At 39.6% G+C, this 27,398-nt stretch overlaps 1 protein-coding gene across 1 annotated transcript in view; it reads right to left on the bottom strand.

The window, feature by feature from the left end:
• Window positions 1-27,145, bottom strand: part of adamts16 (ADAM metallopeptidase with thrombospondin type 1 motif, 16) — a 49,924-nt gene extending 22,779 nt beyond the window's left edge. The window contains exons 1-10 of the mRNA XM_085473193.1: window positions 27,059-27,145; window positions 26,860-26,950; window positions 23,501-23,859; window positions 12,884-13,241; window positions 10,093-10,295; window positions 8,592-8,675; window positions 7,775-7,934; window positions 4,881-4,986; window positions 4,548-4,685; window positions 621-774 (exon numbers count right to left, since the gene is read on the bottom strand). Of these exons, the coding sequence (XP_085329319.1) occupies window positions 621-774; window positions 4,548-4,685; window positions 4,881-4,986; window positions 7,775-7,934; window positions 8,592-8,675; window positions 10,093-10,295; window positions 12,884-13,241; window positions 23,501-23,859; window positions 26,860-26,950; window positions 27,059-27,145 (1,740 nt within the window). The remainder of the gene's footprint in view (window positions 1-620; window positions 775-4,547; window positions 4,686-4,880; window positions 4,987-7,774; window positions 7,935-8,591; window positions 8,676-10,092; window positions 10,296-12,883; window positions 13,242-23,500; window positions 23,860-26,859; window positions 26,951-27,058) is intronic.
• Window positions 27,146-27,398: the final 253 nt, after the last annotated feature.

The raw sequence follows: 27,398 nt of genomic DNA, 5'->3' as shown, positions 1-27,398 counted from the left end.
GATGGATGGTTTAACCTTGTTTGTTTCTTCAGAGAGCTTTGTATTTCATCTAAACACTGAGAACATCCTTGCCTGAATGGTTCAAACAATACAGGTGCAGCTTTGGCTCAACTGAGGTTCAGGTGGGATACTATATTTTAAGACTGATTACATTTAACAAGTATTTAAAGCCCTATTCGGATTATCTGGGAGAGTATTTCTAACAGTAAGATCAGCAGCAATGAGACAATGGGAGAGCAACGAGCAGAGATTCCCACTGGCAATGCTCCAGTGTATATTTAGTCATCTATCCCAGTGAGTACAGTATATCATGGGCAGTCTTCGAGTCTCAGTCTTTGTGTGTGGATGCATATGTGTGTACATGCACAAGGGCATGTAACCCGGATCAGTTTCTCTTTTCCTTCCTCTTTTTATTTGATTTTTCCTCTACCTCATTCATCCCATCCCACTCTTGCATTCTTTGACTTTTTTCCCCCTAACTAGCAACACATGATTGTTAAAAAAACGTATCAAATGCTCACGTTCCAGTAGATGTGGTGATAAAATCCCTGACTGGGATTATAAACCTGTTTTTAAATTAGCATTAGATGGCATAAGAGAGTCCAAATCAGTTTTATTACCTTCTTAAAATCAAGGGTGCAGAGTTTGGCCTTCTCCCCAAACTGCCATTTGCATTGTGTGTCTGCATCGTACAGCTCGCCAGGCAGCTTCTCAGGGTATTGATACTCTGTGATTGCTCTTGGTTCATCTGATAGGCACAAAGCCTGGGCAGAACTGGGGAATTTGATAGGGAGATAGCAAAGGAAAAGCACAAAAAAGAGTTAAGTAGCTGGCATATGAGACTGCCTGCTGTGCACATAGAAATTCCAAAAGCGAGCATCACTCCACGTGTTCCATTGTTCCCAGCACAGTGACAACTGTAAAGTGTAGCTATGGTAACATAACAAGTTGGCAAACTCAAAACCTGTGGGTAATGTTTTAATGCATCAGACACTCAATTATGACAGACATAAAAAGTCCTTGCCCATATCGCTCATATCCTAACACCAGCAGGGGGTTTCCAATGTTAACTGATATCACTGGTTACTATACAGCGATGTTTTACAGCTTAAACGCTGCAGTCGGGGAATATAATACAAGAATATGGTGGAAAGAGCATGAAAAGGCAAAATATGCTGGAATGGTTCATTGTGTTAGTGAGTGGTCCTGATTGCTTTAGCAGAGTGTATGAGTGTCTGTGTGTGTATATGTGAGATCTTCCATTGCTTTATGGGCCCTGTGTGTCTAAAGAGAACAATGTCTGTTCTACAAGTGCAATATTCTGGTATTCTACATTATTCACATAATATGGTTTCTGAAAAATACATTACATTTACAGTACTGTGTAATCACACATATCAGCAAGGACTCAAGTAAAGATTGGGAGGACTTAATGTAATTCACAAGTAAAATTACAAAATGATTTGTAGGATCTCTTGAGGGCAAGAGGCTTAAGACAAAATTTACCCCCTCCCTAAAAAATGTACACAAGATTCTCATCAGCTAAAGATAAAAAAGCATCCTTTCTTTTCTATGATTCCCTCAGGATCTACAGGCTCACCCCATCCAGACCGAGGGCTATTTATATCTATCTATTTTTTTGTTGGCACATAAAACACAGACAGCAAACTGCTGAAAAAAAAACCATAAAAGGTTTAGATAAGACTGGTCACAAGCAGACTCATAGCTGAAGAACATTTATCTGCAAGACTTTTTGATTAACATTGCTGAGTGTCAACCAAACATATCAAACAAACCAGCGTCCAACAAACATACTGTAAACACATTTTATGTTTACAGTATGTTCGCTGCTTGCAAACTTCCTATTAGCTTAATTTTAAATTAAGTCCGTAAGTAACAAAGTCTCACTAACTGCATTTCTAAAACGGAAACATTTTGCATGCTGTTTGTCATTTGATTATTATGACTGACAAGATATAATGTAGTATATCTGTTTTACAGATGGAAATGATTGGTTTTATTACTTTAGCATAGCCGGCCTGTCCTAGTTTTTAGGCTGAGATATGCTATGCTAAATTAAGATAAGCTAACTAGAAATGGTCACAATCTGCAAACCATGTAGAGACTTTTTCTGCAACTCTGATGGAGCTTCTTCTTCATTCAGCTGCTCCCATTAGGGGTTGCTGCAGTGGCTTGCATCTCACCCTATCTTTAGTATCCTCCTCTGTCCTCTGTCTCCTCTGCATGTCCTCTCTTTGTCCAGAAATCTTTCCTGTGCTCTTCCTCTTTCCCTCCTGCATGGCAAGTCCATATTCAGCTCCCCCTGTTTAATGTACCAAGTTTCTCTTCTTTGCACATGCCCAAACCATTTCAGCCTTCCACTCTAAAACTTTCTTTCCAAACTGCAAATCCTGAGCAGTCCATCTAATATACTCATTTCTAATCTGGTCCATCCTCGTCACTCCTAGTGAAAATATTAGCATGTTCAACTCTACCACTTCTGGTTGGCTTCTCGTCTTTTTTTGTGCTACTGTCTCCAAACCAGACATCATAGCAGGTCTCACTACCGTCTTATAAACTTGTCCTTACACTTTTGCTATTATCCTTCTGTCGAAAATCACCCCTGATACTCCAGCCACTACACCCTGCCTGCACTCTATTCTTCACCTCTCTTGTGCACTGTCCGATGCTTTAGATGGCTGACTCGTCCACCTTCAGTACATGTCCTGCATCACCCTCACATACTTCACTGCTACTCCCAACATCCTCGTATAATACCACAACTCCTCTCTTGGCATTGTATCATATGGTTTCTCTAGATCTACAAAGACAGTGCAACTCAACTTTTCCATCAACACTCTCAAAGCAAACATCACATCTGTAGTGCACTTCTCTGCCATGCTGCTGCTCACTAATCATCACCTCTCTTCTCAGCCTAGCTTCAACAACTCTTTCCTAGAGCTTCATGGTATGCCTTATCAGCTTTATCCCACTGGACCTACTACAGCTTTGCACATCACCCTTGTTCCTGCAAACTGGCACAGTACACTTCTTCTCGATTCCTTACACATCCTCTCACTCCCCAGGCTTGTGCTAAACAATGTGGTTAAAAACTCCACAGCCCTTTCTCCTAAACATCTCTATACCTCAACAGGTATGCCATTTGGACTACCTCTCCTTGTGCTCTTCATCCTCTTCATAGCTTCCCTCACTTAGTCCCTACTGCACTTCACTACCTGTGCTCCATCCATCCATTCCTGCCCTCTCATTTTCTTCACTCCTCAGCTCCTCAAAGTACTCTTTAGACCTGCTACACATCCTTTCCAGCTTGATTTCTCTGCCTAATCAGTTGCTACAAATGCTTCACTCCTTCCTTAAACTCTCAGCAAGGAGCTAAATAAGCACATTTCTCAGAGGAGTCTGAGAGAGAAGGGGATCTTGAAGCTTTCTGGTTGGTTTCACCAGCTTCAACAACAAAAACAACTTCAACTGGCTTTTAAGGAATTTGCTTTCACTGACGTGAAGATTATCCATCCATGTTAGGCATGGAGGGATAAAGCATCTGACCATGCGTACAGTCCGGCCTGTCTGTCATGGCTGACTGAAGAGAAGTAGATCTAGAGTGAGTGTAATATAAACTCTGCTGGCTGACATAACGCTTCTCTCCATAGCAGATGAAGGAGACACTGTGGAGTCTCATGATTGCAGCTAGGAAAACATACAACATTTCAGCAATAATATCATTCAGTAATAATGCAAGATGACGACTCCTTGATGGTTTAATGTTTCAGCGCTCTCCTCCATGTGACCTCAAGAGGTGATGGGAGTTTAATATAAAACTGACAGCTCTAACGAGGTTGAGGTCATCCCAGCTCTAATAACTCAGCGAGGAAATACACTGTCTGTCTCCGCCACTCTGAGAGGGGAGACCTGACAGTTCAGCTAACACACGGGTAAATTTAGTGGTGGGCACTGACTCTGAGCTATCTAGTTTCAAGTATACACGCACACAGACACACACACCTACATCCACAGACAAATAGAAACATGTCCAGACACATGGGCGCGTTGTCTGTGATGGCTGTTTTCCCGCTTGGGAGAGCAGGCTATAAGCAGAACAGTGCACAAACCAACTGCCATGCAAACTTACGGCTTTTTTATCTTGATGCACAATAAAAGTGCATTTTGTAAAAGAGCACTAAGAGAAATGTAGGATCATATTTCACTTAAATTAGCTGCTATGGTAACTACATTCTTTACTTAATTGCATGTAGCCTCTTGTTCATTCAAAGCTTTAAAATTGCTTTTGAAATATAAAATCTTTTACAGGTTTTATATAGGTAAAAGTACAATTTTTCACTTGACACATTAAAAATAAAAAACACAATGAATGCATGAATTAATTAAGTGGCCACTTTGAAAAATGTAGTTGTTGTGTTTGTTGTGTGAACTCTAACAAAAAGGCAGACATGAAAATTCTTAAAAACACTAGTTTAATTTCTTTTAGTCAACACAATGAAAGTAAAAAAAAAACCCCAATTGCTTACTTGAGGAAGCGGCTGAGGTACTGACGGCTGCAAGCAGACCAGGAGAAGACACCGTTGTGACCAGCTAATGTGGGAGACATGATGTTGCCTTCTGACTTTTTACAAACATTCCCTTCACCATCATGGACCATTCCAAAACTGGAGAGTTAAAAAAAGAGATTTTTATCTACAAATTCAGGTGACATAATCATCTACTTCACATGTAACAAATGCAGAAGTTGTCATTCTAGTAGATTATTTATTTTTACATGAATTAAAACAAATTTTGGTACATTTTTCATTTCATTGTCGAACAAGGTTGAACGAGGCTGAATGTACTTTGGAAACCCTTACTTGTGTCCTGATTCATGGGCGATGGTGAATGCCAAACCCAGGCCAGTGTCCTCATTAATGGTACAGCTGCGGTATTTGCTACACATCCCGCTAATTGGCGCAAACCCTGCAAAAGCAGTGATAGATTTTTGTTTTTGCAATCTTTAATACAAGTTTTATTCTTTATTAGTTTAAAAAAGCCATTCCAAAAATAACTGTAATTGGTTAGTTAAAATAACTGCTGTCAAGTTGCTTCTTCTCAGCTTTTTAACTCTACATTGCAAGAGAAATTTCTCAAACGATACGCACTGGTGTGAATTTGTGGAGGGCACATGTCGGAAATATCAAACAACATCAGTGAATTCAAATCCTTCCATATGATAACATATGGTGCTCTATATAGTCACATATGCTACCTTTTACTTCACTTTAAAACATTCTTTCCCTATCTTCACATATTTCTCATATCTCTCATTCTCAGTTAAACTCTTTTATAGTATTCAGCTCCCTTTATGCCTCTCTCTGTCCTCTCTCCTCCTGTCTCTCACATTTACAGCAACCTCTGGCTCTGAATCAAAAAGGCTAATCCACACGAGAGCCTCCCTTAACGTTTTTTCCTTAGAGTTTCATGGCGAATTTGGCCTTAAATGTTGTTTGATTTACATCTCTAAGTCTTTGCCACAGAGTGGCTCATGTATATAACTAATGTGAGCAATGATATTAAATATAACAAGGGAGATTAACTGTGAGAACTACCATTTATTTCTTTTTTGTGTTAGGAAAGAGGTAGGTCATTGATATTATATGACAGTTTTGAAATATGAATAAAAACATTGAAGAATAGGGCTCTAATAGTAATCCAAATAAACAGTGAATGGTTGTGCTAATGCCTATTTTACATCGTACTTCTGGGAATTAGAAAGCACTGATTCTTATTTTGACTGGACAGACACACAAACACACACACACACACACACACACACACACACACACCTTTTATCTAAGCTTGCACAGCTGTATGGATGAGGTTAGTGCCTGTTTCGACACTTTATTGTAAAATCTTAGGTCTGGGGAAGTTACACTCTTGTGTTTTTCTGGTGCAAAAAAGGGGAGTTTTTTTCTCACAGTGTGGAAGATAAGAATGTGTTTGCACGGTCATTACCCCAAATAAGCTTCTGTTATTGTGCTAGGTGATGCACACTCACAGAGACAGCGTGTGTCTGAATGCTCAAGCCAGCTGAGCTTAGTCTATGTAGAAAAACACTAAGCACTCTAAACTAAATGAAAACCTGATAATGTGTCCACTTTCTGAATTTCTATCTGGTTTTTCTCTTATCTCTGTTAAATACGGTTGGCAAAAAAAAAAAAAAGTAAAAAAAATAAATATTCGGATACTAATTATCACTAAATACTTAATTACTATTGCATCAGATGAACTGCGGCATGATATAGCACTGATATCAACAGTGTTATCTTTGTTTCACCTAGCTAACACACAACTTCACACAACATGCTGAAGGCATGTTGCTGCTTTACTAGCAGCTGAATATGGCGTTATTTTTGTGCCACTATTCTGAGCGCACGTAAAAAAAAATGCAGGTGCAAGTGTTGCATTTTGAGGAGAAATTTATTTTGAGCGAAGAAAAGCTAAATTTGAGTGAACAAAATTCGTTGCTGCGTGCAAAAAATGTATTTCAGTGTTTGTTATTATCCATACACACACACACACACACACACACAATAGCAGCCCCTCTCGCTCAGTTTTTGCATTTGCGCTTGCACGCAATGTGTTGCTGCGCTCTCAACATTTCTACCCGTGCGCGCTCAACTCTTTCTCTACACCGTTATATTTGTGCCACAAAACCAGCCAATCACAGACTTGGATGCAAAAAAATCTGACTGGCTGTTTTGGTCTCCAATCAGCTCAAAATGACGAAATGCAATATCCCAGAATCCATTTCGTCCAGAACTCAAACGAGGCAGTGGCGGAGGAACACAGAGTGGCGGAGTTTGAAATATTACTCTGGGTCACAAAATAAACTTTTAAGATATTTTCATGCGAGAATGGTGCTGTGTGAACTTCAAATATCTGCTCGATTTATCAAGACATCACATATTTGCATGAATTTTGTTCACTCAAATTTAGCTTTTCTTCGCTCAAAATAAATTTCTCCTCAAAATGCAACACTTGCACCTGCACCTGCGCTCAGAATAGTGGCACAAAAATAGCGCCACAGCAGTGAACAACACTTTATGAACAATTTCAAGAGGTGAGTAAAGCCCCCTTTTTCAACAATAATTAAGCTCTAAACAGGTAGCACAAATGTCAGCCTGGCCAGCACACACATTTAACTTATAGCCGCATTAGCTGTCTCTTAATGATCATTAAGGTAGCAGCTAGCAGCTATGGCTATTATTGGAGCTAGGCGGCAAAATCACTTGTGCCTGTATAACAGTGTTTATTTATTAATTTAAGAGGATTTCGCAATTATTTGTTTCTTGTAAAGTCCCTAATTAAAGCTGTGAGAAGTCTAAAAGTAGACAGAAACAATGGCAGCGTACCTTACCAACAATATTTGATCAGTAATGAAAACATGGTACCAAATCACCAGAAATACAAAGTACCCCAAACAGCCTAAAATTGTTGTTATTGTTTTTTGATCGGATACTGATAACTGGTAATACATTTATAATAAATCTGGATTCAACATAAAGTTAAAAACTAAACATAAAAATAAAGAAGATGATAGATTTTTCTTTCCAGGTTAAGGTACGCTGAGCAAATATGATGGATCGGTGTATTGACAGGATTGTTTATTGCCTCAAATGAGGCCTTCTGGCATTTGGTTGTTGCAGAATCTGCTCTTTTGTGATTTACAAGCAATAGAGCAACAAAGAGGTTTTTAAAGTCATACCAAGAGTATCACAGGGTTCATTCTTCCAAGAGCAGATGTCGAGTCCCGTGAGGAGGATGGCGTGGTCATGGTGCCGGCCCTCTCTACCTCCCAGGGTGGACTGCCAGTGGCAAAAGCTGTTCAGTGTGTGGTCTGCATGGTGGTTGATTACTAAGCCATTCTGTGACATAAAACACATAAAAAGATATGATGACAGTATTAACTTCATTGAGGTAAAGCATTATTATCCATATATTTACTGCCAACTTACAGATTCTCTCTGGGTCTTTATAATCAATAACCAAGATCCCTTAGACATATAGCATGCATGTTGATAACAACATAAAGGCTTACAGATTTTCTTTTGTGTACAAAGGAAAACGTCTGTGAACATTTTTGCATTTTCACCATTCCTCCTGCTTATAAATACTTAATTTTAAAATCTATGAAGTGGCTGGCAAGTCTAAGGCATTGTTCTCAAGCTGCTTTACTTTTCCCAACTGTACCCCAACAGTTTGTCTCTCTCTGTCTGTGTCGCTCATTTACTCCTAGACTCCATGAGAATTTCCCCTGTGGAACAGATCCAGGGAAATACATGCTCTATTTAAACTGTAAAAGCCCCTAGTTGTTACAACAGCCCCAGGAAGATTTTGGAAGGACCAAAAAGATCTGGAACCTCAGGCAAAACAAACAAATAAACATACAAATGATCCTTTTTTGCTTTTTTTTTTTTTGCCCCTTGGTATGTACAGCTAAAGAACATGGTAACATATTGTTAGTGTATAGGGTTGAGTTGTCTGGGTGAATGATGATTCTGACTAAAAACTGACACGCTCACCTGTTCTTCATCCAGGAGGACGAGACCCACAATCACTATGTTGATATTTCCCCCTATTGTGCCATCTTTGAACAGACTTGAGACCTAAAAGGCAAACAGACAATCATTATGACGTATTACTAGAGCATCTGGCATTTGTCTAATCCATCTCAAGTAATGTTTCAAACTCATGTAATTTGAGACATAAACTACATGTGCATGAGTAATTTTACAAAGTTTAAAGTGGCTTGAACGTGACCATCAAAGTGACATCTGAAGTACTCGCCTGTTTATACAAATGCAGGATCTGTCATTAAAAACTGTTACTGGTACTCGAAGAGGATCTGATTAGTACAATCTAGGCTGATGTGTTAAAATGTCCTTAACTTATATTTATGCACCACTCCCATAATATGACTATGAGGGTTCGCTGTATGCCTTTCTCTAAGACCTCGCGAATACATCTTTAGGAAAACTCATTCATTTCCCTCTTTTCGTCCTGCTTTGCGCTGACTCACAGGAAGACACATGGCCGTGGTTTGTTGCAGAAAGGTCAGGGAGGTCATCAAAGAGCTCACTTAAACTAAGCTATGCTGAAAGCTGAGTGTTTGGCAGGCTGTCAGATTTCTGAATTGATTAGAGCAATGAATCCCTATATGTTTTTACATATAGGAATAATGTATCACACCTGTTTCCACAGATCTGTAGTGTTTTGTGATGCATAGTGCACTGCATGTTTTTTTAAATAAGTAACTATGATTTTTTTTGTCTTTCCACTGTCACTGTGAAAGCACAATTCTATACAAAGCTAAAGAGCTTATTAGATTTCCTTTCCAACAAATATTAAATGACTTTTGTAAGCCCCATGAGGGCTGGCAGGTGGTGTGAAGCGTTGGGTATTTTCTGTGAAACCCCATATAGTATTTAGGTGACTCCTATGAGGCCGGTGACTGCTCTGACTTTGTTTTTACTACAGGGAACTATGTTTTCAAAATAGATGGATTATCTTTGGATTTGTCAGTCAGTCATTAAGTAGCAAAACAAGTGTGACGGTATTCGCTTACAGATAAGCTGAGAGGAATGGAGGGGGACACTGCAAGCGTTGTGGAGATGATCTCACCCAGATATCAGTTTCCTGTTTTAAGATCTCTGATAAGTTAGTCTAGCAGACAGGATTGTCAAGTAACTAAATCCTTACTTCAAATAAATTGCATGGCTTCCTCTTTCATCAGCTGATGTTATGGTGTATAATAGCAAAAAAAGCACAGCATCCTAAAACTTCATTTGATGATGTGACTGCAAAGTTACACCAGGCTTTGTGGTTCTGCTGTTAAAGCCACTTGTAAAAATACAAGACAACTTTCCCATAAAGTTACAAGACATCATATTTGGTATTCTTAAAAAAACGAGTCAGCCTTAAGGTTGATTTATGTAACTCCTGTCTTGAATGTGTGCTGCGCCCATGCTAGCCTATAGGCAGAGTGCACATCAAACACAGTGGTAAAGACTAAATTTGTCTCACCATGTTAAGCACAGTAAGAACATATGTAGTTATGTTCTCATGGCCATGGTTGTCCATCATCTTTCTGTCCACCACCACAAGTGTCTCCACATTGAGTCCCTGGTTGGCCTTGTTCTTCATCAGCACTGCCCTTTTATTCCTGGGGATAAACTTGTATTCATCTGGAAGGATAAAAATATCCTCTTCTGGAGGTTTCGGCATGTCTGTGAAAACAGATGGAAAAAGATATAGAGTAAGAATTCATTAAGTAATAAACTGGTCTGAAGCAAAATGATGTAGTAACAGCTGAACAACCTGAATGGAGCATTACTCAGTGATCTATGGCTGCACAGTTAACATGATGAACTACTGTATGGAAGCTTCCGAGTGACTGATGAAAGCCCAAACAATAGCGCATATAATAGCGCCTTAATTGCAGCCATAATGTCCATGACAAATGCAAGCCTTCCTTTCCATTGCTGATTACATTTGCAAGTGATTTGAAATACATTTGTAGCCACTGGCCAAATGTTTACCTTTGCTTATGTGTGCTAACCAGCGATTCTGGCAAATAGCTGGCAACAGCTCTGGATGATTAACCGTGCTCTTACTTTTGTGACCTGATGTCATGGATAAACTGCCAACTGTGCTTTTTTTTTTTTTTTTTTTACTGTTGTTGACTCTGGCAGTCTCAATGTTATGCTACCATTAAGTGTGAAATCCTAGTATGTGTTCTGCCTTGCAGTAGCTACAGTTACATAAAGTAACAATATTTAAAACAATCAACTATATGAAATATTTACATGTTGAAAGCACACACATTCATCTGAAATGTATGTGCTTCCAGAGCTGTTTCATATTCTATAGACATGTAACATAAATATAGTGTATTTTTGTCCCAAAATGATGTTTTTTTGTTTATTTGTTTATTTAGTACTAATGAAAGGCTGTATTATGAAAAAGATTTTGTAACTTTTGATGAATTGAAGCTTGCTATGTGAATCTGGGAGTAAAAGCACCTTCGAACATTCAGATTTGAACTATGACATAAAGTAGAACACCTGTTAGTGCAAAAGCACAGCATGCAACCATAGTATCTTGTAACGTTATCTTCTTAAGTCTTATTTTCAGTGTTTTGATAGGTTATCAAAATTTTGACCTGCTCATCGCTGGCTTAGATAATCTATAAAGGCTAGAAAGTTTGCTTATACAGGCGGAAAGCAGGTGAATGACCAAAGTGCCCTTCGACGAACACACAACGCAGGTGTTCAGTGATATCATCTTATAAAAATGCAAACATCATTGTGTTTTCATAGGGACATACAGCTGCTCTCGTTTGAAAGACCCCCGTGATGCAAGCAATGTTAACGGATCTTGTGGTAATTTCTTGAGAGCAAACATTTGTCATAGTGCAAAGTAAACAGAAATTATAAGAATTAACCTTTACTTATAAAATCAACCACAAATGTCTAAATAAATACATGAAAATGATGATTGTTCGAGGAATCAGCTAATCATGAATGAGTGTTATTGTGTTTAAAGATTTTCAGTCTAAGACAATCTGCTTTACAACATTTACAATCCCCATGTTGTGTAAGTGACAACACACTGCTGATTGTCTCCTTTACATAAAAAGGAGCTAATGTCTTAACAATATGTGAAACCCAAGTCAACATAGAATGTGTTGTCTTTAATCTTGTGTTACAATTTAAAATGAGACACAGCTGCTGTCCAATTTTCACAAGTATTTGTGAATGTTTGCTGCACAAATATGATGATATTACCATCATTAAATAGCAATTTGATGCTTCCACCAGCCACCCTCGTGAAGCTGTTACAAACAGAGTAAACCACAAATGTAAACACATGTAATATTATCGAAGGATAAGAAGGTTATTTAGTAAGTGTTAAGTGTTTTCATATGAAAATCTGAAAAGGGCAAAAATGACTTCATGGCTTTTTTTTTATAATTAAATTAGTAAAAAGTGATCCAATATCAAATCCACCCTAAATCGGAGAATATGTGAGTAAGGCTGACCTCAAAATAAAATAACATTGTTTGGTTCTTAAACACTTAGGATGTCACCAATCCAGAAAAATTTTGTATATTATTTTTTCCCATTTTACTAATCTAAATGTTCTTTGCATTCTTCGTTATTTAATACTGCTTTTAAAGCAATTACCAAGATTGATAATTGCTTTAAAAGCAGAATCTTGAATTACCAATTCAAATTCTTGATATTTCCAGTCCAAATTCTTCTTCTTGCCAAAAAACTAAGACAAAGCAACAAAGGAGAGTTAAAAATAACCCGAACCAAACAAAAAACCCCTTCAGTAGTTTGTTTGGTACAGCTGTTACTCTATCTATTACAATCTAGCAGTGCCTAGCCATCCATGAAGAAGAGGATTTATGAGGCTGACTTTAGTTGGCAATAAGAGCCACCTCGTTGTTAAAAACTTTACCTAGCCGGCCAGATTAAGCACTTAAAATGAAAGTTTAGTGGTGCTGTTACTTTCTGTTTGACCGTGAAAACCCAAATACCAGTGAGATTTGGCTAGTTGACACATAATGATCTATGACCCCTATAGTCAAGAGACATTGTTAGGTTAGCAGTGCTTGCAAATTCTTTTGCAAGTTTCCGGGTTAAGGTGAAATTGATTTTAATAAACACTATGTAAACCAAATTATTAGAGGTTTAAAAGTATTATAACAAGCAAATAGGAAGGTGCAGGAATCAATAATGTATGTAAATCTTAAGAGGAATACTACAATGTTACATTAGCATTAGAAGGAGAAATTGCCCTTACATACATTTCTTCCTTCTCCCACAGAAGTGTTGCTTCTGCTTCTCCCCATGTCTGTAGTCGCTGTCATGGCGATGGTCATTGTGCTGTTGGCCACTTCCATGATGTTTTATCAGGTCAGCTTGAGTGTTGCTGTTATTGTTGTCATGCTGTTTTTGCAGTCCCTTGTATTGATGTTCAAACACTGTGTTGTCAGCGGATCTCTTTTGAAGCACATGTTGCCGCTGTGTTTGGGAGTCCCTTTCTCTCTTATAGAGGATGTGTGGCTGATGACCGAAGGGCGCTGTGAAGTTCTCCATCTGCGCCAAGCCGTGTGACACGGGTCTCAAGAAATATTCTGCATCCTGTGTTTGGATCAAACCTGACTAGAGGCAAAATAGAGAGTTTGATTAGCTTTACAGCACAACCTGTTACCTAGGCTGCACTAATCTACTGTTGCACCCATGTTGTCTACACTCAAGCCATGTGGAAAACCCTCAAAAAAATCTTTCTCAGGCCAAACAATCTTGAAAAAAGAGGGTCTCTTCCCAACTTTTTTGTGAAAAAATATTTAAACGTGACCCAATAATGAAATATTGTTTGCTAAAACCTCAAAAGTTCACAAATTCTTTTCCACTGAAAAAGGCCCAAAGGGCTGCAGTCATATATTTTAATGATAACGTTACGATAATTACTCTCGCCAGCTTTTCATTTAGCTACCCAGTCTGCCTCTTTTAGCAATTAGTCAAGGTTTGACCCTTAGTCGCTCTGAACCCGCCTCCCTTAAACCTCTTTAGGTCACTGGCCACGTTTCATCATGTTTAACATCTGTTTTACTGTTCAGGGTCAACCGTTATCTCACCTAAATTTAAACCAAACTTGGTCAGACAGAATGATTTTAAACCCAATGGGCTGGTGGCATAAACATGATATATGCTGTATAGCATGTATGTAAGAGAAGCTCTTAAGAGCCCATTTCCAGCTCTGTTTATCCTGTGATATCTTTAATACAACATGGAATACGAGAATGGGCGACATGAACATCTTCAGCAGCAACAATTTCCTTTTACTATATATGAAGATCAATGTGTGCTTTTTTGGTGCCACAGCATAACTTAGACATTCAGTTACAGGTTGCTTTTGTAAAAGGCCAATTAATATGGCCACTTGAAAAAGAAAGTTTTGAAAGAAAGTGTGGGTACAAAGTAAGTACAGTACCAGCTGTTAGGGGCTACTAATTAAATTAATTAATCTGAATTGCTGGCACTTTCCTGACCTGGAGGTCAGGTCAAAATGGGTGATGCAACAGGGTAAAGATCCCAAGCATAGCAGGAAATCTGCAACAGAGTGGTTAAAAAAGAAAAGAATCAAGGTGTTGCAGTTGTACAGTTAAAGTCCAGACCCCAACAAGGTTTTAAATCCTTTGGCAGGACCTTAAGAAAGCTGCGGATAAATGAATGCCCATAAAGTTGTAAAGAAGAGGGCCAAATTTCCTCCACAAAAGTCTTAAAGAATTACTTCAGGTTAACGCTGCCAAAGGTCATTATGCACGCTACTTAATAATGGGGTGTACTTTGTTCTTCAAGAATTGCATAGAATCTTGTGAAATGCTTATTTTTCACACGACTGTCAATATATCTGCACATATTTAAGGACACAGCAATTTTCATTTATAAATGTTCTAACTGGGTCAGTCTGAATTGTAGCAGTGGCATGTTGTTATTAATCTCAGTGGATAAACTGAGTCAAAAGCCTTTTTGAATCTCTACATTTTACAGTGACAATTATTCACAATATTTTTTTAAGCTGACGTTATTCTCGCTTTATTTTTCCCTCTATCCCTGTCTGTGTCAAAGAGACATTTCAGCTTTCATATTCAGCTTTTCAATAAACTTCTATCAACACAACAGATTCAGACAGTTGGAGATGGTTTCCCTTGCTCTCTTCTTCTCTTTTTCACTCTCAGTCTCTCTAAACATGCACCACATTTGTGATGACAGTCAGTTGGCATGTAGTGTTTGTACTTTAACTGCACTTGGCAGTTACAACCATTTCCCTAAAATATGTTTAAATGACTACAGTCGCCACTGCTTTTTTTCTTTCATTTTGTTTCACTGTGAGTGGAGTATGAGGCCCTTCATCCCTGCAGTCAGATGCTGGCTAACAGAGACACAGTGACACAGTTGCAGTGGTGAGGTAGTGAGTGTTTATTAATGTGTCTTTGTGTGTGTATGTGCATAAGTCAGTCCTTACACAGTACAAAGTGGAAGTTTGTGTGTGAGACAAAACAGTGGGAGAGACAGCTGGAAAATCAGGGCTCATAAATGTGAAACTCAAAAGTCTGCATGTGTGGATGTCTGCAGATGTTTCCATATCTCTAAGTAGGGGAATCTCTGGTAGCAATAAGTTAGACTCGCAGGAGCAAATTTCAAACAGTGATGTCTTTCATGCTGACAAGGTCTTCAGAACCAATTTTTTCATCATCACTCATCAACCTGGGCCGTTTACCCTTCATACAGGTCAGAGAACTAGCGAAGCAGAGTCTATGGAAAGTACCGCGTTGAGCTTTGCATGTGAAAACTATGAGGTCGATACAGATGTGTCAGCTATGACCACAATGACCATGCAGTTTACAGCTTTAATCACATACTGTAGTAAAAAAAGTTATTGTCAGTACTGTGCATTTATGAAGTAATTAGCATGATTGGTTCTACAGCTGTCAGAATGGCGTATTCCTTGCAATATTATCAAATTATGAATATTAACACAGGTAAATGAAAGAATTATATATCCAACTGACCACATGATTCCTAGAGTGTGACATTAATGGTAAAATGGGGTGGAGGGGCAGGCTGCTGGGGTACTTTTCAAATCCTACTGTCAAGTTGTATGCTCAAGCCAGAGGAGAGCAGTTGTTATTTACAGATGTCCCATATTCAGATAATGATCATTTCCCACTATACAGTAACTGGTGTTTCACAGATGAAAGCTACCTACAAACAGCAACACTATATGGACACAAATGTAGGCCTAGACTGCTTAGTCTTTGAATTCAGCTGTTTTCAGTCCCATTGCCACGAGTGTAAAAGTCAAGCACTTAACCATGCAATCTGCTTTTGCAAAAAAATTGTGGCTTGTTTTAAAGAGCTCACTGAATTCGAGCATGGTACTATAATAGGAAGCCACCATTGCAAAAAGTCAGTCTGTAAAACGTCTTCCTTTCTAGATATTCCACAATCAACTTTAAGTGGTATTTTTGCAAAGTGGAAGCGTTTAGGAACCACAGCAACAGCCGCAAAGAGCCAGACCACGTAAAGTTGTCGAATGCTGAAGCGGAAAATGCGCAACGGTCGCCAACGCTCTGGTGACTCAATAACTGCAAAGTTGCAAACCTTCTCTGGCATTAACATCAGCAAAACATTCCATGCCAGAAAGATGAGGGTGCGTGATCAGTTATTGAGGGAAAGAAAGAAGTGAGAAAGAGGCTTACTAAAACGTTACCACCTTCCACCATTGCTGGCCCGCCAACGGTCAAGAAATACCCCAGCCAGGATTGTTGCTTATATCACATGTGACAACCAGTGCGTGATTCCACATGGCACCCGCCCCGGCGCTGTGTAATCACAGACAATTGTCAACAATTGGTTCCAAGTCACGATGAGGCCTCTGACCTGAACTGTGCTGCCGCCAACCATCAGAACTTCACATGCTAAGTATTTATTTTTTCTGTGTGGGTGGTTCAGGGATTGAACACTGGGGCATTAGTGTGGTGATATGGTAAAGCAGCTCTACAGGGGAAAGACTGCCAAGAACATTTAAAAAAAATCCCTTTTCATCATTTTTTTTGTTGTTGTATGTGGTTATTTTTAGTCAATCCATTGCAATGAACAAGACAGTCAAGAAAGGAAACCTATTGAGTGAGAGAACATCAACCATAGGATTTAAACCTGCAGCATGTGTACTGACTGTTTAGCTTGCGGTTGTTATAGAAACAGACATCTTTTGATAGCTAATAGCAGTAGTTTAGACAGCGCAGGGAAATCTGGCTGACATTCAGTCTCAAAAAGAACTGTATCTACAGAGAAGATATTTTCAGAGCTGCACTATTTAAATTTGACTTATTTGCAGCTGTATGTTGCCAACTTTATAAGTCATGTGGTTAGAAAAAACCTTTAATTTCCACTTTTGTTTACATTTGCATATGATACTTCGCTGTAACAGCATTTACAGTACAATACATGAAGCAAACAGTTCAAGAGCAAGTGGTTCGCCATTTCAACCGAAGCCAAAGGCTTTCCACTGGAGACATGTCAGCAAGCATGAACAACAAGATAGCTATGGCCACATTTCAAAGTGACAGTGTTCACTCTTTTACTCTTTTACTAAAGTATCTTACAGTTTGTGTATACTGGCTGCTTTGTCTTTTCAGCATTGCTGTAACACAGCAGTTCCCAGATATCTGTCTACACATATACGAAGTGATTTTTGGAGCTGACCATGGTAGCTTACTGCCATGTCATGGCATTTCAATATTTTGTCTATGCAACTTCACTTTTTTCCCTGGGTCAAATCATCAGTGTCGCTTTAATATTTTAAATGAGCGCATGAAAAGCTCTTTCAAAAGCATCGCAAAGCCAAGTTAGGGATGAGCAGCTAATATGCTTGTGTCTGGAGCTCCATCATAAAAAGGACCATGAGTCACTCCTCCACATATTATCCTGTTTCCTCTCATCTGCATTTTGTCACATAGACTGAAAGGACTGTTTCTCTGGAAGGATAGATCAATGCATCTAATTGTTTTACAAATGCTGTCAATGTATTTTGTCCTGTGCTTCAGATATCCAATCCAGATGTTGATACCACAGTATTTAACTGTTGGCTGTGAGCTCTTCTAAAATATGCTGATTTCATTTTAAGTGTTCTATTACTGAATACATCAAGTTTCAGTGACAGAAAACTAGACACGCAGAGGTGTTGTACTGTGTGTGCAATGAATTTAAACAAAGCTAAAGGATGTCGTTACAGACAAAAACAGATTATCTTTTTTATGCAGTTTTTGAGTTGAGCACAAACAACATACATGCACTTTCTTTAATTTAATACGTACGTGAGCGTGTGTGTGCAGGCTGCTATGTTAAGAGATTAGGTCACACTGGTCCCTTTCCTAAATAGCCAAAGTCATCGGATTACACAGTACACAGTATGAAGTGCAAATAGCAGTCATAAAATGCTGAAATACTACTTGGGAGGGCACAGACAGCTGGACTCTGTGTCAGACTCATCCAGACAAGCAGCAACAAGAACGGGGGGGGGGGGGGAGAGTAGGCGGGCAAGAAACAGAAGGAAAGCGGAAATGAGGCGGGGAAGCGCTCAGTGCATTACAAGATGCACCTGACTGTAGGCTGTATATGTTTCTGTCGTTATTTATCTCTACCCCTCCTAGCTGTCCTCGACAAAAATACGTGGCAACTTTGGCATCTCAAACACAAGGCTTCACATTTCCAAACAATCCGTCTTTTGACAGAACAAAGTGCTTCAAGAGATGATGCTGCAATGCTTTATTTGTCATCCACACTGATTCCACGATGGCTACACTTCCAGCAGCCGAAGACAAGGATTCAGATTGTGAGCTTTGCGTTGACAGAGTTAACTGAACAACTGTGAATTGCTCTCTCGGGTCATATTTTAGTTTAATGCGCATTTCTTTACGAATTAGAGATTCCCACTGTATCCAAAATATCCAGCACGGATTACACAAACTGGAGGTCCTCATTACTTAATCTCCGTGGTATGGTGGAGGAAACCATGAATGATGAAGCCTTGATAAAACTGTTCTCACATCATTGGGTGCACAGTATCTACTGAGAAATGGTGATAGCAACCTGCCAAGACCACACTATGTGCTTTTCAAAGCTTCACTAACATCAGTAGACCCATCCCTCATATTCGCTTGGAAATCCCAGAGGTGGAAGAAATGTGCAGCATTCTATTATTACCATGATTGCGTGCCCCGAGGCAAGAAACACACCCATCCTTTTACAAGTGGAAAACACATACCTTCCAAGTGATTTGTAGTGGCAGGACATTAAGAATTTCCCTTTGATACAAAAGGAAGGTGTGCTTTACAAGTCTGAGTAAAATTAGCCAAACTGATACAGATGTAGGTGAAGCACAGGGTTAAAGTACAGATGTGAAAAAAGGACATACTGTATAGAGAGTAAGCAGTTGCTTATTAGTAGTTACTAGTTGAAAAAAGGTTATTATGCATACCTTTGTGTAATGTTCATGGATGCAAATTAGCAGGAGATTAAATAGCATACAAAAAGGCACAATAAGACCAAATTGTTACTTTGGTAGTACAGTGCTGCTGCTATGCTGCATACAGAAAAATATTTGAGAAAATGAATCATAATAACTCAATAATTTAAGCTAGCAGGTTCCAGCATGGGGTTTGCAGACAGCCAAGTCTCAAAGTTAACATATTTACAGATAAAAATCATGCTTGCAGCTCTGTGAGGCTTACAACATTCTTTTACGTTTTGCCACCATGCTGGTGAGTTCACAATGTCAACTAGCTGCTGTTAGGTAGGCTGGATGACAATAACGATGTTCAACATATTAGTTCGGCATGCTAAACATCTTGTGTCTGAGTAGGTTTTTCAACAAAGCTTGAAAAAGAAGGCAACTGGAGTTCTTTAGGTGTATGAAGATGTTTCACCTCTTATCCAGGATGCTTTTACAGGTCTAAAATGGCTATTTACCCCTAGTAAGGGGTTGTCCCCTTTGGAAGTGGTCTTGAGGTCACTGACCTACTATTGATCATGTGAGTTATCTCAAGGTGTGAAATAAGGCATGGGTCATTACCATCACCTGTGGGTTAAGGATGAAATCCCTGTGAAACCTTGGATGAGAGGTAAAATGTCATCACAAACCTAAAGAACTCCAGTTGTCTTCTGTTTCAAGATCTCAGGAATAACATCTTTTTTCCCCTTTGTTTGGACCAAAAATTGCACAAGATGCCATATGTAGGCATAGGGATGAAAAGAAAGTTACCAGATTGGAACAATTTCTGCATATCACTCCTCAATAGCCTCATATCCATAAAAGCAGGACTAAAGCATATCATGCTGCAGCATAAAGTCGACACAGAGAAGGAACTGTTTTATGATGGGCTGTTCCATGTGTGTGTGCTGGTGTAAGAAACCCTTTGGCAGGTGATCAGTGGGATTGGCCTGAAACTTTTATTCCATCAATTCATTGCTTGTAAGTCAGAGATTTTTACGGCTGATCACCCTCCTGTCATCAACTGCATGGGCTGCCAGAAGATGAGAGTTGAAAAGGCAAATTATAAATAGGCTTTAACAATGTTACACTGCCTGCAAGAAGAATTTTAGCACTTCAAACTTCCAGGGAGGGAGCAACGACCCTTATATTCTTCGTCAATGTCACTCCTTTTCACTCTGATCTTTCATTATCCTTCTGTTGGCGTCGATTAGCCAGCGTGAGAAACCCTAACCCTGCAGCTTACTCTAAACACAGATGGATGGTGTTAATTTTTTTTTTTTTTAAGAATGACAGCGCAAACAAATGTGATGAAAGAGTCTAATCTAAGTTGTATCACTGCACATTTCGAGTCCAGGTGCAGTGCTGCTCCGGTCAATATTTACCTGTTCCTTGCTAAAGCAAACTGGCCAAAGTGCAAGGTCTCCCATATGCTTTCAAGTACAGTGAACTCTGTTATGACGTTTTGACCAGTTGTATGCAACATCTGTAGCACACACACACACTTAGATTAACTGGCTGGACTTGAACACTTGTCCAAGAACTTTGAACCTTAACCAAAGCTTATATTAACGTTAAATCAATCTAAACATCTTCATTTTAAAATCCGTTGAGGTATCATGTACGTTGACACCACAACGTAACAATGTAAATGGCTTAAGTCCCTAAAAGACTGGCACTATGCACAGCCAGTTTAACCCTATAGGTATGTAGGTCTTTAGTGCAAAAACTCATCTTATGTATCAACACTGACTGTGTGACAGTGGTGAAGTTAAATATTAAAACGTATGCAGAAAAATTCTTATATGCAGTTTAGCGCTTAATAAAATGCATTCTTCCCTTTTTTTGAAAATCAGTAACCAGCTTGATCTTTTCCCTAGAATCTAAATACTTTTGCCTGCTGATATTGCTTTGCACTTCCCAACTTCACATCAGAAAAAGCCAAATTCCCAATGATGCCCTGACCCAGTCTGTCCTAGCCCGCCTCAGCCGTGAGAACAACATTTACAGTCTCTGCAACCCTGGACCTTTTGGCTGGATCTTTTATTGGGATCTGCTCTGAAATGTAGACACACACACACACACACACACACACACACACACACACACACACACACACACACACACACACACACACACACACACACAAACACACACACACACAGAAGAAGAGAAGCATCCCTGGAAATGTGCCATTCTCTGCCTGTAGTTTTAGAGGGCAATTCTCAGACACAGCAGTGGTCCCTTACAATGAAATATAAACAGCAAACCAACATGGAATTTATTTTAGCCTAATTAAAAACACTAAAAGCCATGCTTAAGTGAAATGTGGTCAAACTGGTTTTTAGGGGAATTTGCTTTTGGTAAAACTGTGAAAAGAAACAAGTTCAAACAATATTTCTTTTTCAGATGAAAGCTTATATCCCACTGGCCTGAATGCATTCACTAACGGATGTCAACTGACAAATGAAGCATTCCACTGATGTTGAAGAACAAAATGAGGAACACTTGAGAACTTCTCTTCTTTTTACCAAGCTTCAGCTGTACAACAGAAAAAGAGTAGAATGTATAATGAAATTAAGTGGCATAATAGCAAATAAAAAGAAACAATAAGACCAAACAAATCAATAAAATTCTCAACAGAAAGTCTGGTTGAACAAAAAAGGTTTGAGTCAACTAAACATAGCTGTAGTGGTAGACCGTTCCAATGCCTTGTGCCACAAGTGCCACAGGCTGAAAGGCTCTGTCTCCACTAGTCTACAGTCAAATGTGTGAAACAACTAACACATGCTGAGCCTGTGAACGAAGACTGCAAGCAGCAGTGTATTTTGTAAGAAATAATCTCGAGCCTGGTGATTTAGTGCTCTGTGTGTGTACATACGGTCATTTTAAACTCTACTGGCAGCCAGCGTAAAGAACATGCTGACTTCAAAACGAATAAGTGTGTAGGTAAGTTTTTGTATTAATTAAGTCCTTTGTTCTCTAGTCCAGACTGCTAAGAGGGTTAATATAACACTTGGGGTCTTAGCGTGGCACTACCTCACTTGAGCTTATTACAGTAATTTCTTCTTTATGTTCATGCAGCACAGGAGGACCACCAAGGCGAGAACTGGAATTTAGCCAGTAAATCTAAACAGAATGTAAACTAGTCCAGAGGATTTAATTCAGATTGATTCAGTCAGCATTTTTAGCCCAAACTGCATAATAATGACTTTTATGCCTAAAAAAGATGGACTTATTATACATTAACGAGTAGAAAGAAAAATAAAATTGCTTCCAAACACTGCTAGAGCAGATACCGAGCTTCACTCTGACCAAACACACAAATACAGCTGATCATTTAAACACCAATAAATCTGCTCAGGTTCGCATGTGGATATCCGCTTACTGTCTGTGTAGCTTTTAGAGTGCTCAGAGTTTAATTTCACCTGGATTGGATTTGCACCCATTTCAATCCTCTTTAAGCAGTGACAGCTGCAAATGTTGCGGCCTTCAAGATGATGCAAAGGTGCTTCTCGTTGTTGGAGGAATATTCAAAATATTTTTATATCCGTGTAGTAAACGCCATGTGCTAAACGTAAAGATAAAATACCATCAAAACATTGTCATGGCATATTTGGCCCATGTGTATTTTTAGAATTTTCCTGGCTTGTAGCAAACATGATGTGAACATGAAGCTTAGCTTTTCCATCCATTAGTTATTCATTAGCCGACTTACAACTAATAATGCATGACACGCTGGAACGAGAACCTCCTGTGTATGTTTTGCCAACTTATTCGGTGGGTTTTTAAGTCAATTTAAGTCAATTTTCTCTGCACATCAGACAGACAATGGACTGACTCAAGAACTGTGTGAAAGACAGCCATAGAAGCATACTGTCGAGAGTCATAATGTTTCATCAAAAAGTATGGCGTCTCACAATGAAAGAATTGCAATTGAATTGAATTTACTGTCTGTCTTTTGTCTCGGGGTGTTAAGTTACTATATTCCAAACTTTGTGTTGAAATCCAAAAAAGGTCAATAACCTCTCTCTTTCTGCTTCCCCGGTTTTGCCATGACAAGAACTCTGACACTCAGTGTTTATAGTATCAGCGGTCCCAGGATGAGCCAAATTTCTTTGGCTCCCAAGCTCGTTTTTTTTTCTCGGTCATTGAGTGCAATTAGAGAACTCACTGCTAAACCTACATGCTGCCAAAACTTAAGCAATATAAAAATGTCCCTGAGATGCACTTTTATGATGAATTTACCGTGAAGTCTTTTTGACTGATACAGATGCACACACACCCTTTATCTGAACTATTTACTGACTTTCCTTTCTTATCTTCAGAACCCATCCTGCAGCCCATCTTTGTTTTGACTCACCATCCCCATGCATGTGGATAGTGCCACAGAGGAGTTGACCCTTGACCTCAGTGACCCTTGGTAAAAGCAGAGGTCATCCTGATGGTAGGCCCTCAGGCTCTTGGTGCCATTCTTTCCCAGGACCTGGATGGTGAAGCCAGGTGCAATCAGGCTTTCCGAGGCGTCCCTCAGCTCCATGTGGAAGTCCTGCCCCAAGCCTCTGAGTCGGAAGTGGACTGTTTCGCTGATGCTTTCAGCGACAGATGAGTCTGCGTCTGAAGCGAGGGATCTGCGCCGCCTTTTGCGCTGGTGGTGGGCAATTTCATGAGAGACGTAAGCGCCTTGGTGGTCGACCTCATATGGAGATACAATCTCATATTCTGGAGATAAAGGATGTTGAAGGAAGAAGAGGCAAGGAAAGGGACAGGAAATGTGAAAAGACAAATGAAACACTGAGTGAAAATTGCAATCACAACACCCACAAAAAAGGCAGCCACAAAAAGCAACTATATCTAGTCTTTTAATGTGGACATATTAAATATAAAGACATTTCTTAACTTGGAACTATGCAACTGAAAGCCTGCTGAGAGGTTTTAACTGTGATGAGAGAAGACTATATTTTTACAGATACAAAAAATAAATGTTTAGCCTCATGGTAAATCTATACTAATTTGTTGTGTCAACATAATTAATTGTGAATTGCTGCACATTGTGTCAGCTGCTGCCTTGGTTACAACACGGTCTAAAACTACAGCTTTTTGCTTTTCTTTGTTAGCTCTCCTCTGCCTGCCTCATTTACTTTTGCTGACGGGGTCAAAAGAGGATTACGAGAAAAGGAAGCTTTCTAGACAATTCCAGGCCTTTTAGTAGAGAGTGAATCATGTTTGACCAAGTACTTTATTTCTTTTATATAGCTCAAACTGGATAACAGCAAGTCATAAAGGGAGATGGTTGAATGTCATTGTCAGCCCTTGTGTTGTAGTCCAGTTAAAAGTCTAATCATGCTGTGATCATAAGAATTAACGGGCTTTCCTCAAAAGGTCAAATCAAAAGTAGCTGATTTTATACTGACTCCCTGCCTTGGTCCAAGTTTCATTTTGAGGAAAAATCATGTGACAGAGAATATTGCTTAAGGTCATCTGAGGAGTAAGAATGGCAGAACAGACTAAGGGACATCTTTTATAAGAAATGAACATATTCACTCTTGCATATACTTGAAATATATATAGAAAAGGTGCATGATGGCCAGCCATCTATCCATCCATCCATCCATCCATACAGGGTACATCCTGGACAGGTCACCACTCTGTCACAGGGCTGACACACAGAGACAGACAACCATTCACATGGATATTCACATATATAACCAGTTAAGAAAGGACAATTAAGATTACTTTTGGATTGTGGCAGGAAGTTGAACTTACGGGAACCTACGCAGACACAAGGAGAACATGCAAACTCCACACACACTGGATTCAAACAGAGGACTTGCTTTCTGTGAAGTGACTGCACTAACCAATGCACTGCTCTGTGTTAAATGTGCATGATTGCTCTCATTTTAAATTATTTATTTATTTATTCATTTTTACCATAACTTTTGTTACTGTCCTGGGAACTTAGTTAAAAGGGACACTCGATGCTGTCGTGTTTTAAGTCACACAGCTTAAAACATTTTACAGTTGATGCTTTAAGAGTAATCTGGCAGCAAACAGACATAAGAGCATCATGGCTGATTTTGGCACAGTACTGGAATGGCCACTGTAAATGTGTTTAGCCATGCAAAAGTGATACGGTGTCACTTTTTTCAGGTTAAAGTGCACAGAAATAACAACAACATTGGACAGTCAATAAGGGCATGTCCCAGTTACCGTACAGGCTGACCTGCTTTAGCAAGACCTAACAATGAGTATATATAGCACTGAGACAGACAGGTTCTGGCAGTGGGAAAAACATGCAGGGTGGCAGACTGTGTGTCATCCCTGCCTGTGCCAATGCCTGCTTTTTGGTGCATCTTGGTCATTCAGTGTATCTACACACAGCACCCTGTCCTCAGCAGCGGGTGAATTATTTAAAGCACGTTGATTTGCTACGACTGCATAAGTTTTAGCATGGGCAGCCAAGGCAGGAAGCAAAGCCTTGACATGTCACCAGTCTTATCTATCTCAGAGTTACAGGACTGCAAAGAGCAAACACATGCCCCAAGTCTCAAGCATTTTCTATGCGGAAAGCAAAGCTCTTAAGCAAACCCAGAAAATGGTCCTCTCTGTCTTTGCCTCTGTCCACATCCCCCGAATGCATAGACACACAGTTGCTTCCAGTTAACTGCTTGTCCCACCCTCACACAAAAAACAGCTGCGGCGACCCATGTCTGACAGTATACAAACAAAGAGTCCGCGAGAACAGAGTACACATACACACACACGCACAGACACACACACATGCACACAGAAAGAGAGAGACAGACAAGGCTGAGACAAGATCCTGCAGTTGTTGGTTTGTTGGTTTAGTGGCTCCTGAGTGCCATTAGCACTGATGAAGTCTTCAGCCAGTGGGCACCTTGGCTTAAAGATGATAAAGGAATGAAAATATGAATTCTGCATATGAACTCGTTCTAACATATGAATGTTGACACATTAACAAGGAGAAGTAATTGTTGAAGCGCTGCCTATGACACTAACTCAAAACACAAGCGAGGGCTTTCCCATTCCTTTCTGTTTCAGATCATCCGCACATGTGCTCACAGAGAGTTCATTTATGCAGACATATTTATGCACTTTCATGGTAACAACAACAACAACAACAAAAGATCTGGTAGAGAACTGCAAAGAAGTTGCTGAGTCATCACACCACATGGGGTTAGATCCACAAAAACAAGAACAGATGAAAGCCTCGCTCTTAACTGCTGGCACTAATAATTGACAAAGCAGGCATCACTGCATCCTCAAGGAAGAGTTTGGTCACTGTCCCAGCTAGATTGCTCTGGGAGCCATTTTTATTGTGTGTGTGTGTTTTTTTGTTGACTTGACACGTTAATAAATAATTCCTTTCATGTAACGTGAAATAAGTGAAACGACTTTTACAGAATGAAAGAATTCCTTATTTTGCTGTAGACCACAGTTTGAGATCCTCTGCAGCATGCACCAACTAGTGACTCCGAGTCAGGGTACAGGTTGCCCCCCAGCGGTGAATGGCGGTAACGCACAACGCAGGTGAGCGCCGTTTGATGCTGCTGACCGCTTTATGGGTGAGCGAGCGAGAAGTATTTATTGTCTTAATTCAGCTGAAAAGCATAAAACAGACCAGCAACCCACAAAAACATCATTACAGTGGCAAAAACACATCAACACTTCCCCCCTCTGTTTTTCTTGTTTAAAGCCTACCTGTGTTTTGAGGTAAATTGAGAGACCGTAGCAGAATAGATGCGCCTTGATCACATTCGGCACTGTCAGCACCAGCATTCATAAGAACGCTCTGCGCGAGAAGAAGAAGTGCAAATGAACTTGTTTGAGTAATTATGCAGAAAGCACTTGCTTATTTGAGTTCCTGAAAACTTTATGAGCAGCATGCACGCAGACTTACGTTGCCCAGGGTGAGAAACCACAGCAGGTGGAAAAACGACGGTCTCCAGTTTCTGCACGCTGCGCAAGACAAACGCAAGAAATTCATGTCCGTGGATCACTTTTAACACACCTCCCAGCAGTATCGATATCTTAAATAAAACAATTCAACAGCAGCAGCAGAGGCAGCACTTCTGCTTTAGATGAATGAAGCATCAAAGAGATTCGCATGCAGGCTTCAGTTTAACCACTTTGGTCTCCATTTATTTCCATGCGGAGTTCCAATCGCGGTAAACTGCTTGAACTCCAGTCCTCTCTCCCGGCAAGTCATTTTCTTTCTTTCCACTCAGACAGCCCTACAA

This window comes from Copadichromis virginalis, linkage group LG11 (assembly GCF_057382275.1).
Source record: "Copadichromis virginalis isolate Kocher_CV1m ecotype Utaka linkage group LG11, C_Virginalis_male_GT1.1, whole genome shotgun sequence".
NCBI lineage: Eukaryota > Metazoa > Chordata > Actinopteri > Cichliformes > Cichlidae > Copadichromis > Copadichromis virginalis.
This window is presented reverse-complemented; position numbering and strand designations above follow the sequence as displayed.